General features: G+C 37.1%; 1 protein-coding gene across 2 annotated transcripts; it reads right to left on the bottom strand.

Annotated features, from left to right (window-relative positions):
* Positions 1-9,755: 9,755 nt before the first annotated feature.
* Positions 9,756-12,591, bottom strand: LOC307147249 (uncharacterized protein). Of its 2 annotated transcripts, none has more exons than XM_079851857.1 (4): positions 12,205-12,591; positions 11,739-11,873; positions 10,989-11,054; positions 9,756-10,522 (listed from the first exon to the last, which is right to left on the bottom strand). In XM_079851857.1, the coding sequence occupies exons 1-4, from the start codon at positions 12,274-12,276 to the stop codon at positions 10,493-10,495; spliced, it is 303 nt and encodes a 100-aa protein (XP_079707983.1). In that variant the 5' UTR covers positions 12,277-12,591; the 3' UTR covers positions 9,756-10,492. The 2 variants fall into 2 exon arrangements, with proteins under 2 accessions (XP_079707983.1, XP_079707984.1); XM_079851858.1 differs by having other exon boundaries at positions 9,763-10,522; positions 10,989-11,051; positions 12,205-12,590.
* Positions 12,592-13,317: the final 726 nt, after the last annotated feature.

Here is a 13,317-nt window from a genome sequence, read left to right as displayed (position 1 = left end):
GTTACGTTGCAGTTTAAATTCCCAGTGGCACTGGCGTAAGAGTGGAGGCGCACACTCACTTAGAGACGTGTCTTACATCCACATAATGGCAGGTCAGATTGTATCCAGGTGCATTATTAGCCCATAAATGTTTAATCGAGTAACCTTAATATTGATAGTGTCTGGTAGTTAATTCTTTTTCGTCTTCCTGGTGTCATATATGTCAATTGCATATCAAGCTTGAATTGTTTCAATACTATAGCACTGAAAAATATATTTTCACAGCCAAAAGGGCTACTTTTAATTTCACAAATGAATAAATGCAACTCTGAGAAAACACACTGGATGGTGAACGAATGGCTTTGTCTGGAAACAGACTACAGTAATGACAAGTCCCACGGCTGTAGAGATGGGAAGGCAGTCTAAGTGTGTGTGTGTGTGTGTGTGTGTGTGTGCGCGTGTGTCCTGGTAAAGCCTACATTGCATGTGGTGACATTTTTTGGTCCCCATGAAGAAAACATTTTATAAATCATAGTTGTTGTTGTTTTTGAAAGTAAAAATGCATGGAGTGTTGTGATGGGTAGGTTTAGGGGATAGAATATAGTTTGTACAGTTTAAAAATCATTTTGTCTATTGAATGTCCCCACAATACATGGAAACTGTGTGCACGTGTGTCTTTGAAAACCCTGGAGACAAAATGTCCCCACAAAGATGGCAATATCCAAAAGCCTTGTCCTGGTATAGGGACATTTTTTAGGCTCCATAAGGAAAACAGCTTATAAATCATAAGTGATGTTTTTTGAAAATGTAAAAATGCAGAGAGTTTTGTTAGGGGTAGTGTTAGTGTAAGGGGATATAATATACAGTTTGAACATTATAAAAATCATTATGTCTATGGAAAGTCCCCATAAAACATGAACACAACATCTGTCTGTGTGTGTGTGTGTGTGTGTGTGTGTGTGTGTGTGTGTGTGTGTGTGTGTGTGTGTGTGTGTGTGTGTGTGTGTGTGTGTGTGTGTGTGTGTGTGTGTGTGTGTGTGTGTGTGTGTGTGTGTGTGTGTGTGTTTTACACCACGTTGGGAAAACTCAGTCTTCTGTGGTTTCTTTCTACTGTATCTCTGCCCTGAACAGATTCACACAGTTTCATTCTAAAGATGCTCGACGCCGCCCACGTGCATAACTGAACCTTTAATCACACAGAGGAGGCAAACAAACAGCCTCTTCAATGATATTCCTCAAAAGATGGAGATGAAAACAGCTGGTGGAATTATTTATTTCCTAAAAGCAGCTTTTTATGCATTTTTAAGTGCAGCACAAAACATCAGATGTGGATTCCTCGAAATTACCAGACGACTGCTTTTGGGATGTATTACTCTCACATATCTTAGAGGAACTTCAGTGGAATAGTGACACTCCAAACTGTCAGACAGAGTGGGCAAAATATAAAGTGGGGTCCAAATGTTTGAATTTTCCAGTGCAAAGTTTAGTGACCAAAATGAGAATTTCATGAACTTCAGAATGTCTAAGTATTTAATGTCATCCGTTTGCTTTAATCACAGCACCATAAAAGCTAAAGAATTCTAAGAATGATCAATGTCACAAATTTGCTTACATTTGATTAGCGACCTAGAGATAGTGACACATTTTAAAATGTTGCATCATAATGTTTATTAAAAAAAAAAAAAAATCACATATTTTCAATGTGCTCTCAGAGTTTTGGACCCCATTCAGCTCAGTTTATTAAAGGATGTGTCCATTACAGTTGATCAGTTCATCATGGAACACGAGAAAATGGCTCAACCATCCAGTGGTTTTCAGATCGTAGGTTTTACACTGGATGTTTGCATTGTTGTAAAGTCGTATGCAGTAGGTTTTCACAGATGCTGTCAGAGAATCTAAGAGCTGAGAATTTCCTGCAGATTTCACAAAGAGAAAGAAAAAAAGGCAAAGAAAGTAAGAAAGGAAACCAGCTCAGATGGAGAATGTGAAGATCATTCTGATGTGTGAACTCTACATTATTAACAGACAGAAAGATGAAGATGCAGCCGTGAAAAACAACAACAACAACACACACACACACACACACACCAAGTAAATGCTTAAAATAAGTGCTGTGATTTTGGCACTGTGTACCGGGACCACAGAGGTGAAAACAACTGTGAAAAAAATTCACAGAGCTTTGAATTAAACAGTGAAATCCAACATCTGTGTTCAAAAACCTTTTACCCCCAATTTCACATGTATTGTTTTCACTTTTTTCATGTGTGTGTGTGTCCAAGTATGTGCAAAAGTTTGAAAAGATTGTAGGCACCGAAATGCTCGACTCATTTCCACTCATTTAAAAATCTAAGGGAATGAACAACGCAGAGATTGTGGTGAACACGACGCCCTAGTTTCTGAGCAGCTCTGCGAGGAAGAGTGTGTGTTGGAAACAGCACGTGGAGGGCATGTTTGTTAGTGCGCCGCTGATAAATGGATTAATTGGTTAGATTAGACTGCCAAAGCTTTGATCACAGAGACCGCGCAAAGAACTGTGTTTATTGTTTATGATGATTTTGTTCATTGAGCTGTAGCATGGGCTAAATATGCAATAAATAAAAATGATGCACTCATGTGTACTTGTTATTTCCTGTTTGGAGCAGAAAATAAATTCATAACTCATTGTGAAATGGTTTTGAGTGTGAAATATGTGCAGTAAATGACTTCTGTTCTCAGAATGTGCTTCATTTTAAAGTCTTTTCACAGAACAGTCAACAAGATTTAATATTTTAAACAGCAAATCAGATTATAAACAAACTAAACTGCTCAGATCATTTACAATTTGCCACCTTCAGCAAAAACACCATTGAGAATATATATATATATATATATATATATATATATATATATATATATATATATATATATATATATATATAATTATGTATTTATTTTCAATGGAGTTTTTGAAGGTGGCTAATGTTAAATGATCTGAGCAGTTTAGTTTGTTTATAATCTGTTTATAAGCTGAAATATATCATCATCAGTTTACATGAGTGTCATGAACTTTACATATTTAACCACCTTTTTAACACCTTTTATACCAAACCAATTTCTGTACTGTCATCAAACATGAGGAAATGTTGTAGAGAGAATGAAATGCAACAGAATTCAATGAATCCATCGCTTTTACTCACTAATGTCTGTACTGTTGTTTTCCCTCCAAATTGATGTCACTTCCAGGATGATGATGTCATTAGGGAGTGTCTGTAATTTCAAGGGATTTTATAAAAGATGTTTAGGATGACAAGTGACATTGGCTGCGTCCGAAACATAGCCTACCTACTCTCTTGAGAAGGTACTTATTTTGAATTAATAATTATTTCACGGCCGCAAAAAAAAAAGAGAGTGTTTTAATAGTATGAATGTGTAGTATGAATGTAATACATACTACATTCGCCACGTTGTCATTATCATGTGACCTACCAGCATGGACGCTTCATTGCCATTCATAAATCCTCTCCCAAGGCCTTATGGGATAGTTAAGTGTCCATGCACTATAGTAGGGAAGTAGGCTATGCGATATAGTCAGCCATTGACACTCGGACTACCACTCAAAACTATATTCCCAAGAAAACATTTTTTGTTTGAAATAAATAATAAAATAGAGAAAAAAAAAAAGACCAACAGGAATAATTTATAATAAACAGTTTCCTCTCTAATTAAAATCTCATAGCATTTGGGTTGCAAAAAGTGTATTATAATCATGATTAAAAAATGTAACATGCTAAAACCACAAGATTTAAGTAGGCCAATATTCACACATCCCTTTCTGTCTCCTTGTTTTGCCCTGTAAATGTTGTTTTTTTTATTTCAGACAAAAATCATTAGGCCTACTTAAATAAAACTGTCGACGCAGCAGATATTTTGGAGGAAGCCAAACGCTATCACTTGCAGGTGTTTTTCAGCATTTTACGCTGCCTCAAAATGATATTTCAAGATAATCAGCAAACAGCCAGCAGCATGTTTATCCCATTTGGCTGCTGGAAGGTGGCAAGTAGAAAGATGTGAATTGAATCTGCGCGAGTGTGAATCAACAGGCCTGTCATTGCCAGGAACCGCAAAGTTTCCTTCCCAGCAGAACAGCATGCGTCTTAATTCTCTTTACCTTTCTGTTCTTCCTCAGGGGACAGGCTGCACGTTCGCCCCTCTTTGACTCGGATTTGATTTAACCTTTAAAGCCAGGTGCGTAGCTTCCTCTGTAAACATCTTCCGACGTATTTACCACGACTGCTGCGTAGATACAAACAAGACTGTGAACTCGGCATGCATTATTAATCTATATTATGCTTTCTATTCTTTATAACGAGGGTGTGAGGAGATAAAACGCGAGCATTAGCAGCTTTTGCTCCCTTTCTGCATGTCACACGTGGGCTTAGCTTCCTTTTGTTCACTTCTGTCTCTTCTGACACGCAGCCTGGCGTGAAACAGAGCGAGAGAGAGGCCTTTGTGTGTGTGTGTGTGTGTGTGCTCGAACACTTCCAGCATTTCAACTGTTAGCAGCGTCTGACTCCTGACTGACAGGTCGACACGGCAGCGCTACTCTACATGCTTTCATGGCATCATGTATGTTGTGTGGGTCTGTGGGGAATGCTTTGAGCGCCTGGAGAGCTTCGAGCACTGTCAAGGCTCACTAAGAGCCACAGAGGTGATCGAGGCTAAGTAAAAAACCTTAAAATACACCAGCATCAGTTGTGCTTTTGTTTTTTTCACTGAAGAGAAAGAGGTCTCACCGAGGTCTCCGTTCCCAGGAGAGCCTGCGATGATAAGAGATGTGGCTTTCGGAAATAAAAGAGCGTTTTTACATGACTTGATGTGTGTTGCTCTCAAAGCACAAGCTACAAATTTGCACATGGTTTGTGACATATCATAATCACACACGATAGATGATTCAATAAAACCAATACAAATATGCTGGAATTGTTTTGAAACCTGTCACCTGTGGAAATTTAAAACAAAGAAAATTAAAATACACGAATAATGCTGAATATGATATTCTATCTGAATAAAGTCACATGCATGGCTATAAAGACAGTGTATGTCTGGGCCATATTTCATATAGGCTATTTTTTTTATTTTTTTTATGAAATTAGGCACTCCCCATTCAGTCATTATACAAACTCTCATTTCCATTACTGTAATGCCAAAAACGCTTAATTATTATTTAAATTGTAAACTGTTTTTTTTGCTGATTACAACACAAAAGTCATTGCATTACAGTAATCAGAATGTATTGTGCTTAATTATCATAAAATAATATCACAAAGGCTTCATTTCTTTATGCAAAATATTATTTTTTTATTTAAAAAAAAATGGTAGAATATGACCTGAAATGTGTTTTTGTTAGATCCACAATAATCCTTAATGCCTCTACCTGTTTTTATCGTCCACCGACCTTGACATCATACTATGAGACATTAATATTTGATAAAGGTGTCTTAGACACCATTATATGATTATGTTCAACCCATGAAGGGTTCCTAATGCAGAACAAAGGAAAACCTGGCCACATATTTTGTTATTTTTAGGCAATAATCCTTGGTATTTAATTTTAAGAGGTTTCACCACAATGGTAGAATATTGTTTGTAGTCAAACTAATTTGTGTGCTTTGATTATTACATTCCAGGCCTCTGCATCCCACGTTGTCCTCTGAAGATGAATAAAACATATTGGGTAAAGGTTACACATTACAATATCTCTCTGCAATAGGATATTGATTCTATAAAAATGAAATAAATAAATAAACAATCCAGCGAATCCCTTCCAAATCATCCATTTATGAAAGCAATTTAACAGAAGCCAAGCCACCAGTCCATGAATGCATATTAAGCATCTATGAGAGCATTGTCGGACGTGACTTTAAATGGATGGATCTTAAGATTTAGGACAAAAGGCTTCCATGAATGTCTGAATGAGGCAACCGTGAGGACACAATGAATCAGTGCCCCACATTCATGACTCCGAGACTCTCTTTAACAGATATAATGCAGACACCTCCACGGCTCTTTATTCTTTCCCACAATGTGCAGCTTTCAGTCCATTCATAAACAGGAAACATCAAAAGATTAGGCCGAAAGATGTAGATATCGCATCGGTGCAAAATGGTCACATATACACAGGTCACCCGCATGGTGCATTTACACTTTTCGCTCCCTTTAACCGCATTCAGAGTTACGCCCTTTATTGACGAGGGTTTTGATAATGCGCCGTTATCAAGCAAAGTATCTTTAAGTGAGTGCAGAGGTAGCAAATTTGACTCATTAAAGGAGCATAAAATTGTGTCTTTGTGCATGACCTTTTGTTCAGCATCTTTGGAGAATTCTGTTACTAAAGAGAGCAGTTTTTTGAGAGGAGAGAGGAAAGACTCCACGAGTATTGGGTTCCCATTGGGAACAATGCCGACAGGTTCACCTTGCAGAGCATGGGTGTAACTTAGCCTAGAATATTGTGGATCAAAGCCTCATAAACAAAGTAGGTGGAAATGGTGTAAGAGTATATGAGATCCAGAAAAGAACACAGCCATGAAAGAGACGGGCCTAAACTTCAGGAAGAGGCAGAGGAAAGATGGAAATTCTGTCACTGCTGGGTTTCGGCCTTTAGACTCTTTAACTGAGATCTCTCAACGAGCAAAGGTTTCCTGTTTTGTGAGATTCCCAAGTCAAGGAAGGGACTGTTTTTGTTAAAACAGTTTTAAAGTTTGGAAAAGCTGAATGCTCATTTTCAGTGTGCATAAATCAGTGGTTCTCAACCAGTGGGATGCAGCCCAATAAAAAGTTGTTGAGAGAATTAAGGAAATCCAACTAGGAAGGCACAACTTATTTTTTAAAAGGGAGGAGAAAATAATATGCTAAAATATATATAAATGAAAGGCATGCCGTGATTTTAGCATCTCTTTTAAATCATTATTTATTCAGATTGCCTTTTTTTTTTTTTTTACACAAAATTACATTCAAAATGTATAAATTTGTTAATGGTAACTGAATGGCATTTACATGCAACATGATGAAGTCATGTGACAACAATGACTGTGTCCGAAATCGCATACTTTCTTGAGTAGATGCTTATTTTGCATAAGTAATTATTTTGTGACTGCTTATAAATGTATGTTCTATATGTGAATGTAATCGTACTGTATTTGCCATGTTGTCATTATCATGTGACCTATACCAGCAGTGTCAAATCCTCTCCTGTGGGCTCATGGGATAGTAAAGTGTCCATATGCACACTTCAGAATCTCACCAGAAGTAGTAGGTCACCTGGGTACTTTTTGCCTACTCTTTTATACTGTGAATTTGGACATACTTCTTTTGTCACATGCTGTTTTTCGCCTATAGGTATGCTTCAAATTCAGCCTATGGTTTTAAATGGTTTTACTTTATCCCACAATGCAGTGTGCTTAAATTTGCCTTCCATTTCCAGTGCAATGGATGAATCTGAAGTAGTGCAATTATGTTTAACATCTCTTTTTAATAAGTTGCCACCACTCACATGCACTTTTTTGCATTATTTAAAAAAAAAAAAAAGTGGGTATAGTGTAATTCCTACTCAGCAAGCTAGTACACTCTTAAAAAAAAAAAAAAAAAAACAATCCCGGTTTCATTGCCATCTATGTTTCATGAAGAACATTTAACATCCCGGGAACCTTCAGATTCTTCAGATAATTAAAATGTTTTTCACAGTTTAAAAACTGAAAGGTTCTTGAATTTTTCTTCTATGAGCACCGCTTTGAAAATCCCCTTTTGAAACTATTTTTAAGAGCATATTCCATTGCGAACATAGCCGATGTTAGTTTCATCATTAATACGCATAATCAAGAAAGCAACTAGTCAGCACGTTGGAACGCTCGATTGGTTTTCCTCCTCCCTGCTGACAACGAACGAGAACCAGAAATTTCCCCTGCATGCGCACACGGCGTACCCTGACCCCGCTGATCTGTACAATAAACCCATAATAGCCCTTTGTCTCCCTGAGGAGAACACACAGGCAACCTGGGCCACTTACGGGAAACCAGGAGCAGGTCCACGCAGAGGCAGGTCACCGGCTGGGGCTGGAGAGGAAAATAATAATTCATCTATGAGGACGAGAGCACCAACATCTAAACAAACATATATGTGCACCTGTCACGAGTGTCACGGGGACTAGAAGAAGATCCCGCATTCATATCCACTGTGTCAGATAGCAGTTGTCAGGCTTTACCGGTCTGATCTCCTCATCTTCCTCTGCAGCATCTCATTACTGTCCTTATGAAATGCTCTTATGGGCCGCACTTGATCTCCAAATATGAGTTCGGAAGATGAGTTGTTGTTTTTCTCTCACTCCTCGTCGGCCCCCTTTATTAGCAGCTAAGCTCTTTACACTTGTAGCATATTGCAGTTGGTTATAGGACTAAGCTTTATTGTCCTACATTATTGAAAATCTAGGCTCTGAGAGCTGGCCCCTAGAGGTCAAGCTTTGTCTGAACGCTGCCTCTCATTTCTCCACCGACAAAAGCTAACACTGAGGGAGGGTGAGGAAGATTGAGTTGGTAATATACTTAAATCCATCTTGGTTGACTTAGCACAAACTTCGACCCATCCCCACGGCTCCTCCTGAGCTGAGGTAATTCCTTTATAACTTACAGGAGCAGAAACTATGACTTATGAATACACGGCCACTCTTATAAGTCTCTTGTAGGAGAAGCTTGTTTTATGAGCTGGGCCGCAGCATGAGGAAGTCATATCTGCGGGAAGAGTCGCTCATGTCAAAATGAGTATTAAAACTTGCCGTCTGAGGGGAATAGCTAATACAGGTCTTTGCTCCTCATGGAAAAAGCATCAATATGTGGTGCAGGCGTTCTTCTTATTAATCTGAGTCATTACTTAGAATATAAAACTTAATTCGAAGTACGTTAAACACTGACCGGCCAAAGTAAAATAATAAACAAGTTGTTGTTTGGATTTAAATAGTCTATTACTGGATTATTATTTCTGTGATTTAGCATGTGTGTTTCTAGCATGATTGGGGACAGTTTTTCTAACCCCAATTGATCAAGAGGTGCCTCAATTTTTGGTCAAGATCTTGTATTGACGATGCAAGAGTCCAGCACTCTGTAAAGTCTCCTCCAGCACATCCCAAAGACTTTCAATGAATTAAAGGTCTGGACAACTCTTGTGTGAAAATGATTCTTCATTCTCCTACCAACCATTATTTCACAGTTTGAGCCTGATGAATCTTGACTTTGTCATCCTGGAATATGGCCATGATGTGACTTCCTACATAGTCGTTTAAGAAATGAAAAGCTCCATCAATTAGGGTTAGAAGAACTGTTGCCACACACACTGTATAACATGCTAGAAACATAATAATCACTGCAATAATGATCCATTCATATAGTATTTGCCAATTTAAATCCAAACAGTGACTTTTTTTTTTTGGCCAAGCAGTGTCTATGCACGCAAACAGGACTAATAAAACTGTATATATTCTGAAATTGAATAATAAAAAAAAACACGTCAAGAATATTTCAAATGGATCAAACACAAAATCATGTATGATGGTATCTAATATTGAAAAGCTGGATTTTAAACACTAGTGACTGGTCCCAGTTTCTCTGGAAGAGAAACGGAATGGGACACTGCCATCTTGTGCTCACTTTGGAGAACAGCAACCATTATAAATATATATATATATATATATATATATATATATATATACTGTATTTAGAGAGAGAGCCTGAATTGATACCAAGAACATACAAGACATTTAACCAAATTAGACTTTAATGCAAAATATTCTGGATTATGTTAAAAAAGGAGGAGAAAGATGTAAAATTATACATCATTGAATAGACTGAAATGTTTTCTACAATAAAGGAAACAAAACAAGAAAAGGGAAATCTATTGAGATAAAACAAAACCGAGACAATATATTTACAAAAATATCCTTCATTTCAAATGAAGCTGACATACAGTACATTTTTTTAACATTTAACAACCAAATAAAATTAAACTGAAATGTTAAACCATGAATATAGTTAAAGAAAACAAATCTACACTTGAATTAAAACGTATTTAATCATGAGAATTATTTCATTATTTCAATTTTTAGAAAAATAGTCTAAAAAATATGTATGCAATGGTTTCACTGACGACAGCAGTAATTCCTTCTTGAAAATCGAGACCAAGCAACACTGGGAAATGTACAGTGCAAAGATGTCGACACACTTCACTGCAGTGTAATCTAAACCATCATTCTGTCACTGGAGTGCATGTTCTTGGTATGTTAAACCTCATTGGTACAAAAAAATAATAAAAGGTACTACTGTAGATAAAACAGTACTAGGTGAGGTGATTTGGAAAATGTATGAAAGGCACAAAGCAGCGCGGGAAATCCCCACACGGTCCGGATAAACCGCAGACTGCTTCTCTGCAGCGCTTTTCCCTTCCCCGTTTATTCAGTCAATTCATTTTCTCCAGGAGTCATCGGCAATGCTGATCAATACCTCACGATGTGGTTTATATGGCCCTGCCAGAGACAGAGAGCAACATTGATGTGACACAGGTCAGCTTCACTCAACACCCAATGCATTGTATGTATAATGTTCATTAACCCTACGCAAATTGATATTCATATATGCTGACTGTTCCCGTGTCGTAGTGGTTAGATCAGCTGGTAGGCACTCTGGCCTGGGGGAAAACCGTTCAAAATGTGCATTTCTCTCTTGTCATGAATAAATATTGATTTGCAGGAAGTACAAAATTTCCAAAGGCAATCATATTGCTAGTATCAACGCCGTCCGGTGAAAGTGCTGTAGGTAGACTGAGTGTGCGCATGAAAAAACTGCACAAGAAATTGATGAATGTGTCATATTATATTATAAAAAGTGGCATGTTACCCACACATTCTTTCCCTTGTCAAACCCTTAGATGACATAAAAGAAGAGGGAAATATTATTTGCAGCCCACACAGAACAATATCAAATATTACTCACAGGTTCACCCGCCATACATCTGGGGCAATACTGTCCTGCACCACGTCCCGGGGCGGGTAACACCTGCTGACAAGCCCAAACACATTAGAGATAAAGATTTGCAAATAGATTGCACCATTAATGAACATAAGATTAATAAGACTAACAATATGTTTTTGTTAAGGATACTGGTACAAAACAATGTTACTTTAAATGTAAAACATCACTTTACGGTAAACTTTAGCTCTTGAGTAAAATAAAAAAAATACAAATATTCGCTATGTGTCTCTGCAGTGCCATAAAACAGAGCACTTAATAGACTGTGACCTTTAACCCCTGCATTCCACATGCTCCATAAACACAAGAACATCAGATAAGAGCAATATACATGTTCATCACAACACTGTAAACGAGACCGCCCTAGAAAAAAAAATCACAATTTGGAACCAATCCTAAAGGAAAGAAGGAAGTTTATTATTATTTATTTATTTATTTATTTTTAACCAAACTAGATATTGCATGCATTTTGAATTGGAATAATGGGCTATATATATGTTTCTTTAAATTCCTTGAGAAATAAATATAACAGGCATTTTACCCCATTGGGAACTATGTGTCAAAAATGCCTAGTTGTTATTTTATGTGCATTTGGAATCCTATAAGAAAAACAAAAATCCCATTAGGATCCGTCAGAGTTGCTTCCAAATTACGGTATAAATTCCAATAGGATTTTCGACTAGGCAGAGAACAGGCACGTGTGAGAACATATACCATGCCGGGGACGTTGGCGATGTGTCCATTTTGAGGGCTGTGATTTGGGGCGTCCCATGTGTCCATTGGAGTGTCCACCACCACCACACCATAGTCAACATGCCCAGTGCCTCCTAGTCCATTACACGGCCTTTTCTGTGAAATCCAGAGAGATGCATTAAAACTATATTCAGCTTAATTATGTAACAAGATGGCAATGAGAGCAAAAGCAGCTGTCATGCCATGGTGCCCACTGTTTCTATAAATCATTACAGCTATTTTCAGTGATGATCAGCTGGGTGTTTATAGATATGTACTAATTATAACTCTTTTTGTAAAGGGCAACAGTCTGTGCAAATGGGACAGAAGGTCAAACAAATGCTATCCAAAGCAGACACATAACTGTTACAGGCATATTTAACGTTTAAAGCATGAATTAGGGGTTAGTAAATATTTAGTAAAATATTTAGCAAATAAGTCAATTTACCGCCTGTTTGTGCAACTGTTCAAACTCTCCACCGTGTCTTCTCTTATTCTGCATGGGACTTATGCAATCCATTGTTTATTTTACAGTACTTAAGCTCGCAGAGTTTTAGTTCAAAACACTTGCTGAATTAATAGAATCCGCTCAGAACTCCCATATGAATCAATTTGCAAAATCAAAATCCCATTGTATTCACCAGCCAAAGCCGGGTACTTTTATCCATCGCACATCGAGGCTCTTGCACAAGTATTATAATATATATAATAAATACAAACAGAAATTCTAAAAATACCGGTTTCGAAAATCAAAACAATGCTGTTGTTCCCTAGTGTGACTCTTCGCGTCCTGCTTTTATTCCGAATTATAGTTCCTGTATCGTTCAAGATGAGTGACATACAGTGTGGCCAACCAATCAATGAACAGTACGCTTAAACAGAGGCGGGGCTACGTCAAACAGAGCATTATTATTCGACGAGAGAGTGTTGAGCGCGAATGAGTCGGCCAATGTAATTTAAAGGAATAGTTCACTCAAAATAAAAACTTTTATATTTTATTCTCACCCTTGGATTTTTCATTCTTACATTTTGTCATTCTTAATTTTGCTGCTTATCTTGTTGCATTTCACTCTGATCATACTTAGGATTTCCCAATGTACGTATGTAAACATTGTTCATTCTTGATTTAAATCAAAGTGAATTAAAGTAAACTTTCAAGTTACAAAATGACACATGTTCATAGAAGTAGTTCATGATTCATGTAATATATTTCAAGTTTTCTAAATAACAAGATATCTTTGTGTGGTAATATGTAAAACTTTGTGTGATTATTGTAAGTATTAATACAAATATTCAAGTGAAAGATGCAGTACTGATTCAAGTTATTATCAGGTTATTTCCACATACTGCAATTTCACCTCTGAAAGAAAGTGTAAGAAAAGTGACTTAAAACGTAATATGTTACATATAACAAAAACATTTATATGTTAAACTAATATCTTATATTTAACTCAATATTCATCATATAACTTTAGGTCGTAGTATAAGTAGGCGAATTGGGACTCAGCCTGTGTGTGGTATGTGTTCGATGTTGGGGTATCGTTTATCGTTTAGCAAAGTC

This window comes from Squalius cephalus (genome assembly GCF_949319135.1).
Source record: "Squalius cephalus genome assembly, chromosome: 19".
Taxonomy (NCBI): Eukaryota; Metazoa; Chordata; class Actinopteri; order Cypriniformes; family Leuciscidae; genus Squalius; species Squalius cephalus.
This window is presented reverse-complemented; position numbering and strand designations above follow the sequence as displayed.